The 24,793-nt window shown below is 43.9% G+C and overlaps 1 protein-coding gene across 4 annotated transcripts in view; it reads right to left on the bottom strand.

Annotated features, from left to right (window-relative positions):
* The window catches only part of COPS2 (COP9 signalosome subunit 2), a 1,892,836-nt gene that overhangs the window by 293,822 nt on the left and 1,574,221 nt on the right, over positions 1-24,793 (bottom strand). For all 4 annotated transcript variants that reach the window (XM_044077587.1, XM_044077586.1, XM_044077585.1 and 1 more), the window contains one exon: positions 1,395-1,477. In XM_044077587.1, coding sequence (XP_043933522.1) covers positions 1,395-1,477 — 83 coding nt within the window. The remainder of the gene's footprint in view (positions 1-1,394; positions 1,478-24,793) is intronic.

Raw genomic sequence — 24,793 nt, forward strand, 5'->3', positions numbered from 1 at the left:
GGTGGTGCCTACACCCCAGGATATATCCTGCAACATAAGAACTCCACTAAGCCCTACGTACCCTCCAAAGTGGAGTGATGAAATCCTGAAAACTCCCTTTTACAGGAGGATGAACTTATCACACAAGGAGGCGGAAAGGAAATTTACAAAATGCACCTGAAACAACAATGGCTGAGTCTTCTAACTGTACATCAGCAGAGACCTATGGCTACTCATGTGACCCTTCCAAAGAACCTGCATGAGGAAGCTTTAAAATACTGCCACTTTCCCAGTAGCAAGGTAAGTTTGAGATTTCCTCTTGTGAAGCATGTTGACAGCTGAGAGCAACACCTGTCACCTAATGAAATGCTTCACACTGTGCTCATCTTTCAGTCAGTGGAGATAACTCAGCTTGTGCCCTGTCTTGTAGTCTGATGGCCACACAGACAAAATGAGAACTGGCTTTAGACATCAGACATAAGATTTAACTCAGCAAAAGTTACGACTGAGATGTGAACTGTGCGAATGAAAAAAAAAATGGTCGCTCAGCGGCTAGAAGCACTCGCCTAGTGTGGCAAATTACATAATTTTATGCACTGGCAGAAAATATGAATGACCCAGAGTGCAAAAGATTCAAAAACAATACAAAACTGTAGGATGATGCCACACGCAGACCCATTAAACAGGTGCCCCAACATTAGAGCTTCATATCTGCTTTCAATGCATACAGAAGAATGTTTCCCACCACTATTGAAGAAAGTTACCTGGCAATGTTACTAAGCCATACAGTAGAAACACAAGCAGCCATAGCTGCTGTATGCACTGCAGACAGTGATGATATAAATTGTCAGTGCTTCCTTGTTGTTACTCCACTGTCAAATAAATGGGAGACAACCCCTACCGAACACTATTAATGAGTTGTACATCAGTTGCAGTAGCACAAAAACAAACCAAAAGTACGTACTTAAACAGTAATATCTTCAACAAGAAATAACTCCATGAACTCCCATACAGGCTACTAAGAACAAGAAATACTTCTGCTGGAAAATCATGTGGGTTCTTAAAGGCAATAGTGTGTGGCAGGCCAGGGCATCTACAAATACTAGTAATGAACTGGAGGAGTGTCAAGCTGTTCCACTGCCAATATCTATTACTGTGCAACTTCATTATATCTTGTTCTGGGCAATTTAAGTTTTCAATACTGTGTTACAGCTGCTTTATTTAGGCAAGTTCTCGTATAGAAAGTTAATGTTTGGAAAAATTAAATGGAACCCTGCATATTAACTAAATACAAAGTATACACATTTAACTACCAAGCGTACTTCATAATCCTGCATTTCAGACTTAAAATTAAAAATAAATACAACAGAACACAAGAAGTTTTTTAAACTGCACAAGCTTCACATGCTACTTACCTTAGAAATAAAGGGGATATGTATCCTAGTATAAGGCTTTATTAATTTTATAAGCACTTGTGTCCTGATGTTCCTCAAAAGTTCTGCAACAAAAAATAAATCGTGTAACAGAAAGCAAGTTACTACGTAAATAAAAAACTGATAAGATTCCTTACGACTACTACAAATGTCAGTGCTATAAGGACAATAGATAACAGTATGATTCTTACTAAAACTATTACTAGGTGCTGCGATACATCATCTTTATAGATGGCTGCTGTGTCCTCATTGAATGTTTAACATGGATAAGATGTCCGATAATAAAAACTTATGTACTTACTATTACGTTCCACATGTGTTGTCCTATTTTCATTCCTCAACTGATGGGTTTGGATCCGAGGCTCGATCTGAAAGAAGCAGCCGAGTGAGATCCACTGGATCACAGAACTCTTGAGCTCCTCCCTTTACCCATAGTACCCCACCAACTTAACATACCTCAGATCAAGTTTGGTGCCCCTATATGTAAAGGGATGACCAATAACAGAAAAGGTCAGTGATCAAACAGAAAAAAGAAAGAAAGCTGGAGCTCAAACAAGGAACAGAGCTTCCTATACATCTTTTAGATCTCTACAGAAACACACAAAAGGTGTGGGTGAGTGGCAGGGGAGTTAATGAAGAATGAAAATGGACAACACAGATGTAGCGCTATGGTAAGTACACAACTTTTTAATTTGATGTCATTTTTATTCATTCCTCAACTGATGGGACAGAGTCTCCAGCTACTGTAACCTTGGGAGAACCCTAAGGAAGCATGTTCCGGAACACTGCTGAGCCAAATGTCGCTCTAGTCCTAGAACTCAAATCCAGCTTGTAATGAGAACAGTGTCTGGATCAACCCTAGTAGCAGCTGCACAACTCATCCAGGGGTGCTCTGGACCAAAAAGCTGAAGAAATCACCATAGAGCTTGCTGAATGGGGCATAGGAGTTTTTGGTCAAGTTAAACCCATTTTGCCATACACAAAGGTAACACACGCAGTTAACCATCTGGCCAATGTAACGTTAGATAATGGATTACCTAAACCACTAATATAATTTCCTAAAGTCTTTGGATCTACGAAGGTATAAGTGAAGTTGTCTATGTACATCCAACAGATGTAATATATACTTCTCCTTTGTTAAGAAAATTTGGAAAGAAAACTGTGAGATTAATGACCTGGTTAATATTCAACTCTGAAGCTACCTTGGGAAAATAAGATGGATTCGTTCGTAATAACACCCTGTCTCTGTGAAAAATCAGATAAGGAGGTTTTGAAGATCGAAGAGTATCTGAACTCCAGGCTCTAACAGATGTAATAGCCACCAGAAAAATGGTTTTCCAAGACAGAACTTTTAGGTTTGCTTTGGCTGAAGCTTTGAAGGGAGGGCGAGTTAAGGCCTAAAGCATTAAGTTTAAATCCCAAGGTGGAGTAGGATTTTTTAATGGAGGTCTAAGCAAAAAAGCTCCCTTGAGAAAGGGCTTGCAGAACTTACATGAGGCTAATGTACAATTATTTTCACTCATGTGGAAAACAGAAATAGCAGCCAGTTGAACTCCTAACAGTGGAAACACTAGCTCCTTCATTAAAGATTGAGGCTAAAAATTTGAGGACAGCTGGTACAAGAGCTGAAAAACGGTCCAGGTCTTTGCCAAGGGCCCAGAAAACAAATCATTTCCATTTCCTCTTGCAAGTTTTTCTAGCTGCGGCCTTATGGGAAGATAGCAATTATGGCATACCGGGAAAGAGAGCCTGGGCTGTCTAGCAATTAGTGGAACTAGAGAAACTATGTGGTTAGTTTCAGTCCTGTTAAGTCTAGATGAGTCATGCCTGTTGGGTGAGACAGGAGGTGTGGAGGTGTATCCAGAAACTATGGTGGATGTAGAATGTGCGGCCAGAGGAACAGGAAACAAACCTGATGAGGCCAAAAGGGAGCAATGATGTTAACACTGCTCTTCAAATTAATTTCTTTCTGAAGAAATTTGGGAATTAGAGGCAAGGGTGGAAACAAACAGGAGTGAGTCTGTATGGCCAACTGTAGACTAGAGCATCTCTCCGTGACTCACCTGATGGAGGGATCAGGGCAAAGACTCTGCTGCATTTGTTGAGTGAAGAGGCAAATAGATCACAGAAAGGCTGGCCCCACTGAAGGAAAATACTCTGTCACATTGACATTGAGAGATCACTCATGAGGCATCAGAATGGACTTGCTTAATTTGTCTGCAAACACACTGGATTTCCCCCAGGATGCACACTGCTATTATGTGGTGGTTGGAAGAGATTGCCCACTGCCTTATTCTCATAACTTCTCACCAAAGAAGGTATGATCTAGTTCACCCTTGTTTGATGTACCACACTACGATGACATGTCCATCTGTATTGCAATTCCATCTTTACTGCAATTGTCCCGGATGGGAGTGTGTCTTGAAAGGCTTTCAACGCTAACAGGGCAGCTCTCATCTCCAGGACACTGATGTGTGCCCTGGCCTCTTTGGGGGGAATCATGTTCCATGGACTGTCCTTCCCAAGTAGTGCCTCTCCTTGAGCTGGGAGGTAACGGTGGTCACTGTGGCTTTGGGGAGGTGAAGAACAAAAAGGTTAGCCTTCATGGAGCTGGCTGAATGAATCCACCATGGAAGATATCTTTTGCATGCTTGAGTGATATTGATTGGCATGGATAATGGATGTTGTAGAATGGACCACTGACAGAGTCCACTGAAGGATTCTTATATGGAACATGGCCAATGGGACAAGGGTGACAGCAGCTGCCATGGACCCCAAAGCCTACAGTATCAATAGGGTTGGATGGAATGAATTCTGGATCACCTTCCTGACTTGAAAACGCAGAGTGTCTATTTGAGTGGAGGGGAGAGAGGTTATCTGACTGTTTTCAAATGAACACCTATGAACTCTATACACTGTGCTGGGGTGAGATGAGATTTGTTGTAAATGACTGTTATTCCTAGAAGAGAACACAACTAGAGCAAGTAGTCCCTTGCCTGTATTAGCAGCAAGGACCCACTTGTCTAGACATGGAAACACCTGGAATCCCAGCAGTCTCAAGTGAGCTGCTACAACTGCCATCCATTTGAACACCCTGGGGGGCTGTGGTAGGACAAAAGGGCAGAGCTCTGAACTGGTAATGTTCATTTTGATGTGATAGTATGCATCCTGAAGATCTACTGAGCACTTTCAATCATCCTTCTCCAGAAAGGGCAGAACAGATTGAGCAGTGACCATCTGGAACTTCGTGTACTGCATAAACTGGTTTAACTCGCTGAGATTCACAATTAATTTTTTTGGCACCTAGAAGAATCAAGTTCCGGACCCTCTCTGGTCTGGGGAGACCTCATGGATGACTCGCTTTTCTAGCAGCTTTTTTATTTCTAGAGATGTTGCTTCCCTCTGACTGACTGGAACATTGGGGATTTTCTTCAGAACTGTTGGAGAGGGTAGGAAAATTTTTATGGTATAACCTCTTTATATAATCCTCTGCATCCAAGAATCTTTTGTGATAGCTAGCCAGGCTCTACAGTGCAGGAATAAACAAATCCAGACTGCCTCCAGAGAGAGGCAGCCAGCCTCCTTTCAGAATCGCTGATAGTGCCTATCAGAAAAAAAAACTCTAGATCTCTTATTCTGCAGACCACCTCTGCCACGAGGGCAGTCTCTTCCATTACAGTCCCCCCTTCTGCCCCTGGGACTTTTTAAACAACATCTTTCTACCACCTCACTGATTCCTAGAGAAGGGCCTTTGAAGAGTAAAAAAGCATACAGCCACGGCAGACAGGGTCTCTCTCTCTCATGTTCACACCTGAAGAGTTTGCTGTTAGCCTTGGGGCCAAAAAAAGCCATCAATGGGAGCAGTGATGAAATGGTTCTGCAAAGTCACAAAAGCGCATCCAGGCATGTCTCTTAATAGCTATGCCTGAACTCACTGCCTGTGAGGTACCGTCTACCTTCTGCAGAATGGGAGATAAACCTCATGGATGAATTTGAGATAGACTGGAGGGTGGCCAGTCATGAGGATATTCTGTTCCCATTCTCGGAGGGCATGGACCCAGACAGAGATTTGGTAAGCTCCATGATAAAATCCCTTTACAGTCTTATAAAACATGCCAAATAATTCAGCAACCCAAGTGCAAAGGTTGCTGAAGCAAACACACTTCCCAAAACTGTTCAATGCCTTAAACTCCCTGTTATGGGGATGAACAGAGGAACTCTGCTCTGCTAGTTCATTTCTTGTAACTGCAGCAACAACCTTGGCATCAACAGGGACTCCCTCTTACTCCAATGTGCACAGTCTTCAGGAGGTGCAAGAACTGGTCTTCAGGAATTGGCCCAACCATGTCCGGTTCCTTCCATGCCCTCCAGGAGGCAAGATCAACAAAAGCTCATTGGCTTGGTCACCCAGGAAGTAGATGGGTCAGATTCAAAAGCCTCTACAAACACTGACTCCTCTTGGGAGGGAGTATTGTAAGACCACCCTCCTCTGTTTCAGGACCTCTAGGATGTCTCTAAAGGACACATTCTCAGGTGGTGATCTGGGGAACCACTCCCTCTCATCAAAATCAGTGTCCTCTGTGAAAGATTCCTGTGGGGAATCTAAGTGCCTCCTTTTGCAAGTGACTTTCTCAGTGGGGTGTTCTGGGGAAGTATCAGGATGGATAATTGCCCGAATGGGCTGACTGGAGGCTTGTTCCAGCTGGCTGTCCCAGTGGAAGGGGTGATCAAGCCTCAGGACACAGAAATATATGAGGTAACACTGTCTCATCCGATGGGGGAAGGGATGTAGTCTCTAGGCAGAGAGAAGACCCTCTACACCACCTTGGAATTGGAATGCCTAGGAGAAAGAGGTCAACGCATCTGAAACTGACATCTCTCGGACTGTCAGTTCCTGTAACCCCGTTGGCACTCCACCCAAGGAGGGAGTCAGATCTGAGGTAACGCCAATTGGAAGAGAAGGCTCCGAAAGCCACAGAGCCTACTTCGAGCCCCGGATCTGGCAAAGATGCTTCAACTCTGAGTGTCCCCAGGCTCCGAGATGCTCAGCGCTGGACCACTCGGGAACCACTGGAGTAAAAAAAACAATATTCTTCGGATCCAAAGACACCCCCAGGGATCTTGGATCAGACAGCTCTGAAATGGAAGGTTGGTTCAGAGAAACAGAAATCAACTGGGAAGTTGTCAGTCATCAACTCTCAGTCCCAGAAAAGGTAGCAGCCGGAAGAACCCCTATCTGTATCTGTGCTCTGAAGAACTTCCTCATCATCCTGTCCATGTCTGCTTCAGAAGGTTTTCTGAAGGAACAAAGAGAATAGGCAATGGAAGGAAGTCTAGAATGCCTTCAAGGCAACTCATCTAGGAATGGAGAGGGGAAACTGGATGAAACAGAATCTGATGTCCATGGTGGGGTACAGATTCAGGGAGATCTTGCACTTCGAGGTGTTGGATCTGGTACAGATGGATCAGACTTTTTTAAGACCTTCGCAGAAGGCTCCGTGGTGGGAGCTGAAGTTGTAGGAATTTCTGGATACCTTTTTACGTCTCCTTGTCCTTGGATTAAGGATCACCTTTAGGTTTTTCATGCTTCTTAGGGGATTGAGCCCCAACCAATAATGACGAGGATTTGAAGGGCAAGAGACCCCATAGGATTAACTTACACTTATAGTCAATGAAGGCCCTTGAATTAAAACCACAACAGATACTGTACTCAATATCAAGGTGGGCCAGTCTTAGACAATAAACATTCCCTGGGGGCATCAGAATTTGGGATCTTATGCCCTCAGGAAATACACTTAAAACCAGATGTTTTTTCTGACATCTTGACAGATTTAGCCACAAAAATAGGCAAAAATAAATAGTTTTTAATAGAAAATTGAGTAACAATGTCTTTTTTTTGTAAAACGAAGAAGAAATGAGAGAAAGGAAGGGGAAAGAAGAAAAACTACCAACAATGGTAGAAAATGTAAGTACTCAAAGAGTACAAGGGAATACCAACAATTGTAAGCAGAAATACTGAAGAAAATGGTAACTTAGTTCTGAGAATCTAAAAAGAGTATATTATGGGAGAGAGGAAAAAGACAGGTAAAATAATCAAAATTGTAATAACTCATGAAACCCCAATTAAGAGTAATTCCGAAAAATTACACCAAAAAAAGCTTGAGTATGGAATCTACATCTGACAAAGCCTACAGTCGACAAATGAGATATGAGGTACGTTAGGCTGGTGGGGCATTATGGGTAACAGCAGGAGCTCACGAGTTCTAGGATTCAATAATTTGGAAGAACCAATCAGATGAGGAATGAAGAAAATGACAACATCAGATTAACCTATATTTGCGGACACACACTTGAAAATTACATATGTGCATACCACTCAATCTCCACAGGAACAAAACTTCTCAACCCCCAAGAATGAAAAATCACAGCACCGGAGTTTCAAAATCTACTGCAGGAGGGTCAGAAAGAGAAGCACTTTTACTACTTTTCATAAAAAAAGATTTCTACAAACTGCATACAAGTTAGGTATGCATGCTGACCAGATATTAGACATATCAACAAGTCTCATTTTGTAACCGTAATTATATCAGACCATCGGGCCATGTCTGCAAATAATTTGCTACGCTCATGTACAAGACATCAACTATACACACAGGATTCTACACCACTGCAAGGCAAATTGGTGACCACATGAATATTCTTTCATGACTGCTGTCTACCTTTGGTGCAGAAATGCACTACTAAATATATCTGAGCCTTTAAAATACGTTCTGTACTGCTTTATTTAGCAAGTCTGTTTTATGACTAAGTGTCACTGCCCCTCTGGAATGGCTTAAACCTTCTAAATTGCAAATCAAGCTACACAGCTCATTCACAACCAACACTGTAGTACAAGAATGCCATCTGGCAAACTGCAATGCACATGCTCCCATTTCAGTACCAGACTATACCAGTACATCATTAAATCCACACTAAACACTGGAGGTTTTAAACTGTGAAATCATCAAGATGAGAAATGACACACTAGATCTCAATTAAGTAAATTAACATTATCTGCAGACTGAAATATAACTGCTTAACAGAGAAGACTGACAGTCACAGTCTAATAAAATTTAGCATGACCAACACATAAATATAAAAATTCCACCAAGTTCAGTAATGCTACAAAAAACTTTTACAATAAAGTTAACAGACTAAATCCCGACAAGTATTTTTTTATTCTGCCATACAAGTCCCAATTTGTGGGAGGTATTTCCAGAAAAACACAGACCTGAAAATAGGATTACCACCTGTCCCTCTTTGCAAAGGAGGGTCCCTGTTTGGGCAGCTGTGCCCTGCAATATAGTATGAAAAATGACAAATGCCCACAGATCCAAGGGTAAAAAATATTTCTTACGTTTCTTTTAAGAGCTGCATTAAACAATTTTGTATCTAAAGTTCCTAAATATTATATGAAACAGCATAAGCAACTCAAATGCCACAAGAAAAAGCTTTTATTTTGGAAAAAAAACTTAATTCCTTTGCACTGGCTATGACTGATACTGCAAAATACAAAATATATGTACTTATAATGAAAGATCCATGTTGCCTACTTCATTTGTCTCAATCTATGGGTTATCTGATCTGATGCTAGCTCAGAATCTTCAGGCTCCAAAACACCACTTCCTCTCCCATAATGCCTTGCCCAAATCTCCTCAGACTGAATTTGCTCTAGGATAACAAACTTTTACCTGAAAAACTTCCCTCACACCAATAAATCTGACAACATTACTGGGAATAATAGACAGACAAGGTTCCCTGAAATAGACTTCAGGCTGATCTGCAAAATCTACCTTGACCAAAAATTATCAGTAACAATTTGGAAGGGGTCAGATGGAGGGATGGTTGAGATGGACGTACAAAGACAACACAGATCTATTATTATGGTAAGTGAATAACGTTTGTATCCAATGCTTTTTCCATCCACCTCAACCTGTGGAACAGGAGAGAGCATTTGGCAATATGGGGAGCCTAAGGATGCTCTGGATCTAAACTAAACATCCAACTTGCAATGAGTTAGAAAGGTTATGAGTAGAGGCCCAAGTGGCCTCCGTGCATACATCATCCAAAGGACTATAACCAAAAAGTCTGGAGAATTAGCAACTGCTTTTGTGGAATGGGCTTTTCGTTTAATGGGTAATGAAATACCTTCTGACAAAAACAAAAAAAATGCAATTGGAAAGCCATCTGGACAAGGTAATTTTGTTTTCCCCAAATTTAGCTCTGGAAGAGGACACAAAAAGTTTGTCTGATTTTCTGAACTGCTTTGTTCTATCGAAATAAAAATGTCAATTGACAATGGCCATCCATGAAATGAAGCATGTAGTCTTCAATGTTGCTGAATTTAGGGAAGAAAACCAGTAAATTGAATTAGACTCAAAACCACCGTGGGTAAGAAAGATGGATTAGTTCACAATGAAATCCCACCTTTGTGAAAGAATAGATAGAGAAGGTTGTCTAACACTCTTCTAGTTGAAGTAATAACTGTTAGAGTCTTCCAAGATTAGAACTTGAAATTCACTGTAGCCGATGGCTTATAAAGTGGCTTAGTCAGGGCATTAAGGAGAAAGGAAAAATACACTGGAAGAGCCGGATCCCTTAACTGAAGCCTAAGCAGGAAAGTACCCTTCAAAAAGGGTATGGATAGTCTTGGAGATGCAACCACGAGGATAATTTTGACTGATATAAAAATTGGAAACTGCTGCCAACTGAACCTTAATGGTAGGGTAACTAAGGCCACATTACAAAAAAGTCCAAAACAACTTATAGAGGAGCAGAAAGAGGGTCCAAAATTTTGGATGTGACCCAAATAGAAAATCTTTTCCATTTACTGGCATAAACTCAGAGGGCTTTTCAGATGAGGACAAGATATGTTGTGCTCATTTGGTAAGCCTGGTAATCACTGCAACTTTAGAAACCAAGCGAGGCTGGCTCAAAATATGCAAGATCAGACCTAGACTCAGACCTAGAACACAAGACTGGTGAAGATGAGGCCACAGGAAGGGAAACCATACTTGTCTGGGTCAGAAAGGGGGAAAAAGAAGTTGTGTCTTACCATAACGTTCCATCTGTATTGTTGATCCTCGTTCAGTCATTATGCATGGGTATCGGTTCTGACCTTGGAACTGAACCGGCCATTTTCCAAGCTCGCGTCAGCTTCAAACTCTCGAGCTAAATTCTTTCCCACAATCCCCCTCTCCCTGTTACCTCAGATTGAGTTTGCAAGTCAAAGAAGGTAGAGGCTACCTCTGGTCAAATAACCTAAGAGAACCGGATGGTGAGATCCACTAGAAACCACAGGAGGGGGAAATGAAGGTGGGTCGTAATGACTGAACAAGGTTCAACTATACAGATGGAACGTTATGGTAAGACATAACTTTATCTGATATTGTTAGTCCTCGTTCATTCCTTATGCATGGGACAGAGTCCCCAGCTATCTCTATTCCTGGGAGGCTCTCATGGAAGGACATTCCTGAGCACCACAGAACCCAAACATGCTCTTCCCCTGGAGGCCAAATTAAATTTGTAATGATTGATGAAGGTATGAGGCATAGCCCAAGTTGCAGCTGCACAGATGTCATGTAAAGAAGCTCTGGCATGGAAGGCAGCAGAAGTTGCCACTGACCTTGTTGAATGAGCTTTCGTGGTAGTAGGCAACGAGATATTACGTTGTGTATAAATGAAGGTCACTCAATCCTTCAACCATCTAGCTAATGTGACCTTAGCAACAGCAGATCCTAATCTAGGTCCAGAAAAGGCCAAAAATAACTGGTCAGATTTATGAAAGGACCTAGTCCCGTTTAAGTAAAAACGGATTTGCCTGTGGGTATGTAGGCAATACTCTCCTCTGTTTGAATGACTGGGAAAGAAGACTGGCAATTCAATGGTTTGATTAATGGACATTTCAGAGATCACTTTTGGCAGAAATGATGGATTAGTTCTCAGAGACACACTATCTCTATGAAAAATCAAGTATGGACTCTTGATACATAAAAACTTGAAGCTCAGAAATACGTCTGGCAGAAGTAATGGCGACCAAAAACAAGGTTTTCCATGACAAATGCTTGATGTCGCAAGAAGAGGCTGGTTCAAAGGGTGGCTTTGTCAGAGCTTGTAGAACTAATAATAAATCCCATGGTTGAATAGGTTCTCTAAAAGGTGGCTTCAGATGATTCACACCTTTTATGAAGGTCTTGCACAATTTGTTGGACATAAGAGAGGAATCTTGGACACCCTCATGAAAATTAGAAATTGCAGTCAAATGAACTCTAATGGTAGAGGCCAATAGACCCGATTGGAAAAGGTTGGCCAGATAGTCTAGTATTATCGACACTGGTGCTGAGAAGGGATCTACTTGTTTATCTTTCAGCCAACAGGTAAATCTTTTCCACTTGCTCAGATAAGTAATTCTAGTGGAAGACTTATGAGATGCAATGAGAATGTCACGCACTGGTAAAGATCATTCTGCCTGGCAATCAAGTGAATTGGAGTAGCCAAGCTGTGAGCTTCAGGCTTTTCAAGTTGGGATGAATCAGGTTCTGTGGATGAAAGATCAACTCCGGGGTGAATAATCCATGGTCGATCTAGCAGGTGAGGCCAAAGGAAGGGGAACCAAATCTGTCGAGGCCAATATGGTGCTATGAGGATCACCTTGCTCTTCAACCGATTGGCGTTCTTCAAAAACTGGGTAATGAGGGGAAAGGGTGGGAATGCGTAAAGAAGACCCGAGGGCCAATCGTGGACTAGAGCATCCCTGGGTGACTGTCCCAGAGAGGAAATCAGGGCGAAGTAGTTGCTGCATTTGTAGTTGGTCGGAGAGGCAAAAAGGTCGCAGCAAGGGCGGCCCCAGCGGTGGAAGATCGCCACCGCTATCAAGGGATTCTGGGACCACTCGTGAGGTTGAAGAATGCATCTGCTGAGTCTGTCTGCTATCACGTTGGAACTCCCGGGAATGTGCATTGCTAGAAGAAAAAGGTTGGTAGCCATCGCCCACTGCCATATCCTCATGGCCTCTCGACAAAGGGGGTAAGACTTGGTTCCACCTTGCTTGTTGATGTACCAGACCATCGCCATGCTGTCTGATTGAATCGCAATTGTCCCAGACGGCAGCAGGGAATGGAATGCTTGCAACGCCAGAAGCACCACCCTCATCTCTAGAACATTTCTATGCAGATGGGCCTCCAGTTCGGGCCAAGTGCCTTGGACTGTCTCTGTCCCTGACATTGCCCCCCCAACCCCACCCCATCAGGGAGGCATCCATGGTCACTGTGGCCTTGGTTTGCTGGGGGAAAAAGGGACAAGACCATTGTGACAGATTGTGTGTCATCCACCAATTTAACTCCTGTTTGCACCTGTGGGTTACTCGAATCATGGCTGAAAGAGGATGCTGAAAGGGATACCATTGGGTGAGCAGAAGCCATTGTAGAAGCCTCATGTGAAACCTGGCCAGGGGGACAATGGTGATGGAGGCTGCCATGGAACCCAACAGCTGTAGAACCGAGTGAGCCGTGGATTTCTCCCTTGAAAGGATTGGAATCAGTTGTTGCTTTATCCTTAAAATTCTGTGCTCTGGAATGGCAGATCTGCAGTTCTGCGTCTCCAAGATAACCCCTATGAATTCTGTCGACTGAGATGGGGTGAGATTGGATTTTTGCCAGTTTATGGTTATGCCTAGCGAGGAGAGAGTATGCCAGGGCTTTTTTCCAGTAGATGTCTGGTGGGGGCGGAAATGAGCCAGTCGTCTAGGTATGGAAACACCTAGAATCCTTGAAGTCGCAAGTGAGCTGTGACAACTGCCATGCACTTTGTGAACACTCTGTGGGGCTTGTACAGAGTCCAAAGGGCAGTACTCTGAACTGGTAGTGACTGGCTCCCGCACGGAAGGGCAGAAATCTTCTTGATGGCCTGTCCACTTTTATGTGGCAGTACGCATCTTGAAGATCTATCGAGCAGATCCAATAGTCTTTTTCCAAAAGCGGGAGGATAGACTGTATTGTGACCATCCGGAATTTTTGTACTCTCACAAACTTGTTCAATTCACTGAGATCCAAAATTGGTCTCCAGCCCCGGTTTTCTTAGGCACCAAAAATGTCTCGAGTAGAATCCGGATCCTATCTAGTCTGGAGGGACTATTTGGATGACTCTTTTTCTTAGCAGCTTTTCTATCTCTAGTGCTGCTTCTTCCCTTTGACTGGGTGGAACGTCGGGAAGGTTTTTTGAAGGGGCAGGACAAAGATCGAAGGGGATATGATAACCTCTGGTTATAATCCTTCGTACCCAAGAATCGGTTGTGATGGTTAGCCAGGTAGAAGGGTACAAGGAGAAATGTCCCCCAACCACCTCCAGAGAAAAGGAGTTGGAGCGCTGGTAGGATTGACCAGGGAAATAATCCCTGGAACCCTGGTTACACGGACCCCCTCTGCCCCAAAAGGAGAGTCTTCCCTGTGAGTTTCCCCCTCTGCTTCTAGGGGAGAACTCTGCCTGTGTGTCACAGAAAGGCCCCTGAGATTTCTTGAACCATATCTTCCCACTCTTTTGGTTTCGGGAAAAAAGCACGCAGAGGGGAAGAATAACGGATACCTATGGCAGAAAGGGTCTTGCTATCCTGTTGACATCTGGCCAGTATGCCTTTAACTTTGGGCCCAAACAACGAGGAGGCCTCAATGGGGGCATTAAGAAAGGAAGCCTTAAAGGGTTCCGTGAAATTGCACAAGCGCATCCAGGTGTGTCTTCTCAAGACCACAGCTGAACCTACTGCTGCTCCTGATGCGTGAGATATCAGTCGCACAGAGGAGTTAGATATTGATTCAATGATGGCCAGCTGAGAGGCCACTTTGTCATGGACCTCATCAGACACTGCACCAGCCAAGGTTTCAGAGAGCTCAGAAATCAAATCCCTTTGATGCCTGGTAAAGTGTGCCATATAATTCAGGGACCTGACAGTAAAGGTCGCTGAAGAAAAAGTGCGCTTCCCTATCCTGTCAAGGGCCCTGGACTCTGTTAGGCTGATGGACAGTCTGGCTTTCTTCTTCTTCTGCCAGATCCTTTTTTGCTGCGGCCGCCACCACCAAAGCATCCACAGGAAGACCCTTGCACCAATGGAAATCCGAAGCAGGAGGGAACAAAATCTTATCTGGCCTCCAGGGAATAGCTTCAACGGTATCAGGAGCCTTCCAAGCATGCTGCACGATAAGCCGGACAAGTTCATCGGCAGGTGGAGTAACCCAGGAGGTAGGGGGCCGGGTGCGAAAGGCCTGCAGGAACACAGATTCCTCAGAGGTCGGATAAGAGGACTGCCAGTCACCTCTCTGTTTCAGAATTTCAAGGATATCACCAAAGGATACCTCAGAGGGTGACCAGGGGGATCCTTCCCCCTCATCAAAATCTGTCTCTTCAGTGAGAGACTCCTCTGTGCAGTCCATGTGCTTCCTCTTACACAAACTCTTCTGGTGGACCACCTCAGTGGGAGAAGCTGGAGAGGACAGTGGAAAAGGGGATTCCTGTGGGAATATGTCCTGAGGCCCTTGTACCCAGTGTCCGCTAGGTGCGACTTGTGAAACCAGTGTACCAGAGGAGGGTGGAGGTACAGACAGTCCAGTATCGCCCAGCAGCAGCGAAAGCCTTCTCCATCAGTTGGAAAGCTGGTCCACCTGAAGAGGAGTGCATGTTTAGGACAGGGGTCACCCCTCCTCTGAGTGGCTCAGCCTGCCGACCCTGAGTCCCCGGATGGCTGTAGAGCAGCAAACTATGCGTGTCACAGCTGACATCCTGGGTCATAGCAAAACTTTCCTGCCACGAAGGCAGCTACGGCTCCTTATTGAGATCCATAAAGGGGACCACAGAAGGGGAAGACTGTGCTATATCCATGGACTTCAAAGGCAATGAAGGAGGAGAATAAGAAGGGGTCTTTGGAGACGGGTGATCACCTCCCAAGGAAGGATAGTTCCTGAGGGGTGGGATACCTCTGGCCAAGAGCACCTGATCCACAAGATGCAACACATCATGTTCGGAAAGGCTTCTAGTGGACCTCACAGTGACTGAGGGAGAAACAGGCCTGTCCACAGAAGAGGCAAACTCGGTGCCCATCTCACCCATCCACACCGAGGACAACGGTGCCAAGAGAGACTGGACTATGTGTGTCTGCACCGAAGATGTCATCGGTGCCGAGATCATGGTCTGCACCGACACAGGGATCGGTGCCGAAGTGGTTGTCGGTACCGAAGCTGGAACAGATAAAACTGGAGTCAACAATAAAGGCGTCGATTCTGAGGAAGATGTCGGAGCCGACGTGGTCGAGGTCTGCGCCGACTGAACGGTCGGTGCCGATACAGTGATAATAGTCTGAACCAAGGAGCCCCTCAGTGCCGATATAGTGAAGGCTGCAGGAGAAGACTGAGTCGAGATCACTAATGGAGCCGAAGGCCTCGGTGCTCAAGGTCTAGGCAACAAAAGCAGTGGGGCTGACTGAGTGAGCTCCGGAGCCAAAAATTTAGCCTTTTTAGGTTTTGGTTGGCAGGAGTCCCCAGCTGGGGATGAAAGCAAAGATTTAGCTTTGGTAGGAACGTCCAAGATTTTCTTATGGGCTCTAGGAGGGGTTGAGGCCTCCAACCCAGAAATAGCCTCTGAAAAGGGAGATTTAAAAAGTCCCTACAGTAACAGCTTGTTTTTCCTTTCCAACAAGGTTCTATTCGAAAAGTTCTCACAAATAGCACAGGTTGGGTCAACAGACAAGTGGGATGCCCCCAAACAATAAACACAAAGTGTGCATCAGAAGTAGGTAGTTTGTGTCCACAATCAGAACACCGCTTAAACCCCGGACTACCTTTCTTCTCTGCCATGACAGCAAATTAATCAATAGAAAAGGGTACCAGCAATTGTATAAAAGAATTTATTTATTTATTTTATTTATTTATTTGCAGTTGGTTTACCAGGATAGTCCATTGGGCCAAGAGAACCCGTTTTCAAAGGAGTCCTGGGGAGAAAAGCTCCAATACAGACAAAATTAGGTGCATACAAAAAATTACAAAAATTACAAAAAGATTGTACAGAGTAAAACATAAAACATTTAAGCTCACAATTCAAAAGCATTCAAATTAATACAGTATGATGAGGATAAATGAGAGGTAAGAAAAAAGAAAGAGTAATGTGATATTCATCTAGAGGAGTTATTCAAGCAGACATCAAATAACCTTACAGAGTAGGTATATTGAGGGAACATTGGTTTGTTAGGTAGAGATACGTATCAAAAGTGTAAAGGATGATGAGATATAATAAATTTATGAGGGGAGGGAGCAAGAGCAATCCCATTGGGACCTCAGGTATGTATGGAGAGAGTTTTTAAATGTGTACCGGTTAGAGGTGGTACGAATGGTTGGTGGGAGTGAGTTCCAGAGGCAGGCAAGGTTGAAGGATAGTAAGTGTTTACCTGGGGGATGAGATGGTTTATGGACTTCTAACAGGTTTTGATTGTTAGACCTTAATACTCTGTTTGGTAGGTGCATTATGAAGGCAGAAGACAGGGATGGACAAAGAGAAGGACTAAGAATGAGCTTGTGAGCGAAAGTCAGCTGTATATAAGTAAGATGATTAGGTAGTTCGAGCCAGTTTAGGGTTTGGAGAGAGGAACAGTGGTGGGTGGAGGACCTGTGTCCATTTGCGAATTTGGCGATTTTATTATAGCAGGAGGAAAGCTGTTTTTTTTAGAGAGGACTGAAGATTGGTCAGTAGTGGGGCTCCATAGAGAAGGGAGGGGATGAGAAAAGAGGAAGCGAGTGTGATTTTGGAGGAGCTTGTAAGGTACTGATTATGACGGTAGAGCATACCTAGCTTTTGATGAGTTTTTTTAATATTTAGTTGTAGATGGGAGTTGTAGCTAAGCCTATTATCAATTTGTACACCTAGTAGCTTAGTTTCAGTCACTAGTTCAAGGGGTAAGTTATTTTGGCTGGTAATTGAGAAAGAGTTTATATTGAAGGAAGTGGATTTGGAGGGGGTAAATACCATAAGTTTTGTTTTGGAGGCATTGAGTGCCAAGTGATTTATTCTCATCCACTGTTCGGTAATTAAAAAAGCTTCTCGGGTAAGTGTTTGGAGCTGAGAGGAGTAGGTGGCAGAGCAGATAATGGTAGAATCATCTGCATATTGGATGATGTTTGCAAAAGGAATTGATTTATGAAAATCGTTTATAAATATATTAAAGAGGAGGGGACCAAGAATAGATCCTTGAGGAACTCCAGTGGGGGTACTAAGGAAAGGGGAAGTGGCCTTTTTCCATTTTACAGCTTGGTTTCTATTTGATAGATAGCTAGAGAACCAATTTATGGAAGAAGGAGAGAGGTTAAGTTTTGACAGTTTGGTTATCCGAATATCCGAAGGTATGAGAAAAAAAGAGAAGGATTACCAACGATGGTAAAGAGACAATACCTCGCGATAAAAGGGTAAAGAAAAGAGCAGAAAAACCTGAAGAAAACATGTACACTAGATACGATAGGGTAAGAGACAATGAAATATACACTTTTCTGACAGAAAAGTAGCCTGAAAGACTATTAAACAACACATAACTGTACTTAACTCAAGAGAAGTAGCTTGACATAACCGAATGGCAACACGGGAAACAAAATCTGGAGTAACAGGGAGAGGGGGATTGTGGGTAAGAGTTTAGCTCGAGAGTTTGAAGCCAGCTCAGTTCCGAGGTCGCAACTGATACCCATGCGTAAGGAATGAAAGAGGATTAACAATATCAGATTGATTATTATAGCAACTCTGCAATGGGAGGCTTTCTGCAGAAATGTGGTCAACAAGGGTGTGGCAAGTGGACAGGAGACCCGGGGGCAAAGCATGCACAACAGCATCCCTCTAGAGGGACCAAGGCAAAAAAGTGCTGCATTTGTTGTTGAAAGGAGTGCAAACAGGTAGCAGCACAGCTGGTCCCAGTGATGGAAAATGCATGCTGCTTCTGTTGAACTGACAGACCACTCAAGAGATATTAAAATGCTCCTGTTTAGGTTATTCACTAGAACTGCATTTCCCCCCGGATGTGTGTTGCTATCAGGAAGCATTGTAAAGTTACTGCCACATCCTCATAACCTCTCTACAAAAAGGGGGAAGAATTGGATTCCTCTTCTTTTGTTCAACTACCACACCACCACAGTGTTGTGGGACTGAAATGCTATCATTTTTGGGAAAGAAGTACTGAAACCCTGCAAAGCAAGGAGGACTGCTCTCATCTCTAAACCAATGATGTGCAAGAGGGCCTCTAACTGCAGCTAGGTACCTTGGACAGTCTTCCTGTCACAGTATGCCCCCACCACCACAAGAAGGAAGGAGCCCTGGTTACCTCTGCTTTAAATGGAGGAAGAACAAAAAGATGACCTGAAGAAATGTGAGCCAAAGTCATTCACCAGTGGATGTGACTGTGACACACAAAGTTCATTGGATGGGAGTAAATGAACCACTGAACAGACAGTGGCTACTGCAGAACCCTCATGAAGTATCTGGTCAAGAAGACAAGAGATATAGCTGCAGTAATAAGGTTAGAAGATGACAAGCAGGTGACCTTGCATACAAGACTTTACTGGCTTGAATTTGTAAAGATGACAATCTTGCAGAAGCCAATTCTGCAATTTGCTTACAGGTATCAGGATACAGGTTAAAACTTGGATTTCTTGTGGTTGACTGTGACGCCCAAGGAGAGAAACAACTAGAGTACAGAGTCGCACCTGAATCAATGATGCTTTTGACGTCACTGAGAGTAAGGAAAGACCCAGAATCCCTGCGGTTTGTGCCAGGCTGCTACCACTGACATGCACATGGTGAACATCCAAGGGGCTGTGTTGAGACTGAATGGCAGTGCCCAAAACCAAAAATGACTTGCTCCTGGCTTGAAGAACAGGAACCTCCTGAAGTGCTTCCCTATTTTTGTGTGACAACAGACATCTTTGAGGTCCACTGCACACATCCAATCATCCTTCCTCAGCAGAGGCTGAATGGACTCAACAGTTACCATACGGAACATGGTCTGCTTTACAAAGAAATTTAATGGGCTTAGGTCCAATATGGGCTTGAGTTTCCTGGTTTTCTTTGGCATCCGAAACCATCTTGATTAGACTCCAAATCCAAACTTGTTAGATGGGACCTCTTGGAATACCTGTTTACTAGCAACTTCCAAATTTCTACTGGTGTGCCCCCCCCCCCCCCAACTGATGGGTTGGAGCATCTAAGAGGGGGTTTTGTTTTAGAAACGAGTGGAAGGGGATTGCATAGCCTCAGGAAATGACTCTCAACCTCCAAATTCCAAAGCAGTGGACTCCCAAGCTTCTGAGAGGAAAGCCAAGCACCCTCCCCCTGACCGCCTCCAGAGTGCAACACTCGGGTAACTTTCAGGACAGCTGAAAGGGCTTGCTCGAGAAGGATCCTCAAACCTCAAAACTGTGGACCAACCCTTGAAGTTATCTCTTTTGCCTCTTGGGGGGGGGGGGGCACATCTGCCAGGATTGCCTTGGGTGATCTGTTGCAGTTTACTAAAGAACATCTTTCTCCCCACACTCCGATTCCTGGAAATGGTCCTCCGATTGGTACAGAAGCATGCTCCCATGGCAAACAATGTCTTACCATCTTCCCCGCTCCTACTTAAGGTATTTTGTACTCCAAGACCAAATAATGCTGCCCCACTGAAAGATGCATTTTTAAAAGGATGCCTTGAACAGTCCACAAGATTACAAACGTGCAAAATCATGATGGTGAATTGCTATGCCTGTGCCTGGCAAACAAGCCATACCATCAGCCACAATCAAGATAAGTCACACAGACATTTGAAATGAAATGCATGATGGATGAGTCTGCAAAGTTTTACAATACTGATGAGGGTCGAGAAGCCACCAACCTAGAAGCTTCAGAAACCAGATCCCTCCAAAGCCATGTGCCAAATAATTCAATGCACAGAGGGCAAATGCGAATGAAGCATACGTACGCTTGCTGAATCAGTCGAACACTCACAAATCTAAAGAGATTTTTGCTAATGTACATCAGACACAAAGTGGCAAATGAGATCTGAGGAGAATTAGGCAAGGCATTATGGGACAGCAGGTGGAGTGTCAAGATTCTCAGCTGATGGCATCAAATCTGATCACATCTGATAACCCACAAGTTGAAGCGAACGGAAAGACATTGCATCTCACATTTCCACAAAAAATGTTCCATTTTGGGCATATGAAGTGGTGGTAACCCTACCTGAAAATGTAAGTTTTTAAACATCTTCATTAAATCACAACTGAAATGACTTGGGTACACATGCATTAATACAAACAAAAACAGACCATAGTGATAATTTTCATCATCTTCATGCAGTATAATGTACATTTTTCTTTAACAATTATTGAGTCCAACAATACACAAGTTGCTCAATTCCTGTCATCCCTCAAACCTCACTCCTCCTCTTGAGCATTTTTCTCCATGTATTGTTCCCACAAATTCCACTTATTTCTATGTAATTTGCTTCTTCCATTTTCTAAAGATCTCCTTTACACTATTCAGTACTTCAGTTGCAGACAATTCAGATTTTGACTTATTTCAGGTTTTTCAGTATGTTTTTTTTTTGGCAGCCAACAGCATTAACTCATTAACCCAGAGTACCGTCTCATAACGCCTCTGTGCTTACATCAGAGCACGCTATGAGATGCTGGTAATTGCATGCTGTTACCCTCGAGTGCATTCTACAAGCGTGAGTTTCTTCCTGGTCCTATTTCAGCTTTGGCCGGCTAAGATCTAGCTGTATTCAACTGAACGTATAAGAGAATTTAAGTACCTTTATCTGCACTTTTTTCAAATAATACAGTATTTAAATTGATTTAACTGTGTTGCATGATTATTAACTGAACTGGAAGCTTTGACTCTGTTCTTCAGTTAGTAATCTTATTGGCGCTGAAACTGCCCGCCTCCTTGTAAATTTGTGTTTGGATACTCCTTCTGGGCCCATCTCATTTGCTCACTCAACTGAGTGCATGAGATCATATTCTGATTTCAGGCACTCCTACTGTGTACAGAGAGAGCATCTGGGAAAGAGAACAAAAAAAATTTAAGCTTGTTTCCTGCCTTTCCTGTTAAGTGGTCTACACTGTTTGTAGGCTTCTGAGCCCCCAAGCCCTTCTGTGTTGGAGGGAAGCCTTCTAGCTTAGTGTGTTTCTTATAAGTAGCCAGTTTTCTAGTTTCAGCACTCAAATCTGTTTCTTTGAACTCGGCACTTGTTCAGAACTCATTGAAAGCACTACATAAGCTGCAAATTACTACAGCACTCAACTTTCCTCACTTGTCTAGTGGAAAGCAGTTTTTAGTACTTAATAAATACGCACTTATCCAGGCATGTCTAAGGGTCAGCTCCAGGTGATTTCTCCTGTCTACCTGATGAATCTGGGCATCTTGGGGCAATGCAGCAATTGCCTCATGTACACAGACGACCCTCTCCTCCTACCACCCAACACTGCAACATGTGAGAGATGGACTTATATAGCCAAACTGGAAGCAAAGCTCTCTTCACCCAAGACTGGACCAGACAGTCAAGAGGAGAAGGTAAACACTTGCACCACACCACACTCATCACATAGTCCCTCAAAACCTACACCACCAAAACACACACATAGAAACACAAAACACACACCTACATTCGCGGAGGCTCTCAATAAAAACCTGCTTGGGATTAGGGACATCCAAAGCATAAACGCAAGCAAACTCCACCCACCCCCCCAACACAACCCAAATGACACATAGCCCACAAACTCAGTGTGCGACTCAACCACAGCCCATAAGGCATAACAACATACCCAACACTCTAGTCATAGGTGACTCTATAGTCAGGCACACTGATGTTCCACTCACTAGACTAATCAAGGAGAAAGTTACTGTCAGCTGCCTGTCAGGTGCCAGGATCCGCCACATAATGCATGCACTCAGATCACTCCACAATAAGTACAAATATGACACTGTCATTGTCCATGTTGGTGAGAATGACCTGAGACGTACCTCCCTGGACTACATGAAAAGAGACATGGAGGAGCTCTCCGATCTTGTATCCCAGGCAGGTATGACCCTAACCCTGAGTAGCATCCTGCCATCACCCAGAATGATACCAAAGTACAAGGACAAAATGACTGACTTCAACAATTGGCTAAGCTTCTGGTGTCATTCTAAGGGGATCCAGTATTTGTCTGCCTGGGACGACATGATCGACAGTCCACGATGCTTTGCCAGAGATGGCCTGCACCTGTCGCCCTTAGGATTCCGGATACTCTCTAAGGCTCTTGCCACCCCTATTGTGCCTTTTTCAGGCAAAGTTCAAATGACAAATTCACCACCGTAACAGGTACAAGCAATCAAAATCTGAGGGTAATGCTACTCAATGCTAGAAGTCTAAACCTTAAAATGCACTCACTCGAGGCACTCCTTAAAATGGAAAACACTGACATCTATGCAGTGACAGAGACCTGGTTCAAAGCTCCAGAGAGCATCCCTGCATTACCAGGCTTCAATTCATACCACACCTTTTGGCCACCTAACCCAGAAAGAAGCACTAAAGGCGGAGGCATGTCCATATTCATTAAGGATATCCACACCTCCAGGCTAGTTGCACAGCATAATGCATCCGAGATTATCCAAGTGCAACTAACTCTGGGCAAGACCGCAAACCAAACTGTAGCTTGCTACAGACCCCCCACCATGTCCCAGGATTCACACTCCTCATTTCTTGATACACTGGAAAGTATTAGGGTACAACCCAACACCTTAATAATGGGCGATTTCAACTACCCCACCATTAACTGGGAAAACTACTCATGTACCAACTCTTTTGCTCAACGATTTCTAGAATTCATAAATTCCAACGCCTTGGATCAACTTAATCACACCCCCACCAGGGGCAGCAATATCCTAGACCTGGTCATTACCAACATGGGAAACACATTTGGTTCCACACCAAAGGTCAATTCCTCGTTGGTCAGATCCGACCACAAGCTAATCAGCCTAGACATCCACATCCCACCCCCACCCCCAATTAGGAAAACCATCGTAAAAAACTTCTCCAAAGCCAACTTCACACTTCTTAAGACAGAAGTGGCAAACTTCATGACACCCATGCAGACGGACAATAGAGGTATGACTGCCAAATCCTACACAAATGCACTTTATAAGCACTTACACGAATGCATGGATCATGCTATCCCTAACAGAACCAAGATGTTATCCTCCAAAATAAGGAAGCCATTCTGGTGGTCCTCTGCCATAAACAAACTCTACAACAGAAGAAAAAAACTGTTGCCAAAAAAAAGAGTACAATCCCATGACTGGAGGAACTTCCTGGTCAACCTCAGTAAAAAGCTGAGATCCCTCATAAAATCCTCCAAAGCTAGTTATTTAAACAAAATTGCCACTGACTCTAAAGACAACCACAAAGCATTCTATACCTATGTCAAGAATCTAAATGGGAACACTCAGATCTGCTCTGAGTTACAGCACAATGGCATTAAATATACAGAACCAACTGATTTGCCAACATCCTAGCAGATAGGTTCAGTGCTAACTTTACCCCCCTCTCACCCCTAGAGGGCCCATCTCTATACCGGAAGAATGCAAAGTTCCTATAATCACGGCTGCACAGGTAAAAAACACACTCTCCAAAGCCAAGAACACAGCATCCATGGGACCTGACAATATCCCAGGCTGCGTTCTACACGAACTACAGAATTAACTGGCACCCTACCTAAGTACCATGTTCAATCATAGCCTCACCTCAGGCTTTGTACCCACTGAATGGCACACCATGACGGTTATCCCACTCCACAAAGGGGGAGCCACGACAGACCCCGGGAACTACCACCCCATTAGCCTGACGAGCCTGGTCTGCAAGGCCATGGAACGTATCATCGTGGAACTCAAAGACATTGGTAATCTCCAAACTCTGGACCCTACCCAGTTTGGATTTGTAAGAGGCAGATCATGTCTCCTAAACCTGATTGACTTCTTTGAAGCAGTCACCAAAGCCATAGATGAGGGTAAAATGGTTCACACAGCTCATCTAGATCTTGCCAAGGCTTTCGACACCATCCCCCACTCTGGAATTATGGATAAGCTCACTAAACTAGGTATAAATCCCTATGTCACAAGATGGGTTGCCAACTGGCTCACGGACAGAACCCACACTGTGAAAGTAGCGGATTCCAAATCCGACATCAGACCACTGACAAGTGGAGTACCACAGGGTTCAGTCCTGGGTGCTCTCCTGTTTGGTATCTACTTCTCTGAGGTGCAGGCCAACACGGAAGGTCTTTGGCTAACAAAGTTTGCAGATGACTGCAAAC

Source organism: Protopterus annectens, chromosome 7.part0 (assembly GCF_019279795.1).
Source record: "Protopterus annectens isolate FY-2018-M chromosome 7.part0, PAN1.0, whole genome shotgun sequence".
NCBI lineage: Eukaryota > Metazoa > Chordata > Ceratodontiformes > Protopteridae > Protopterus > Protopterus annectens.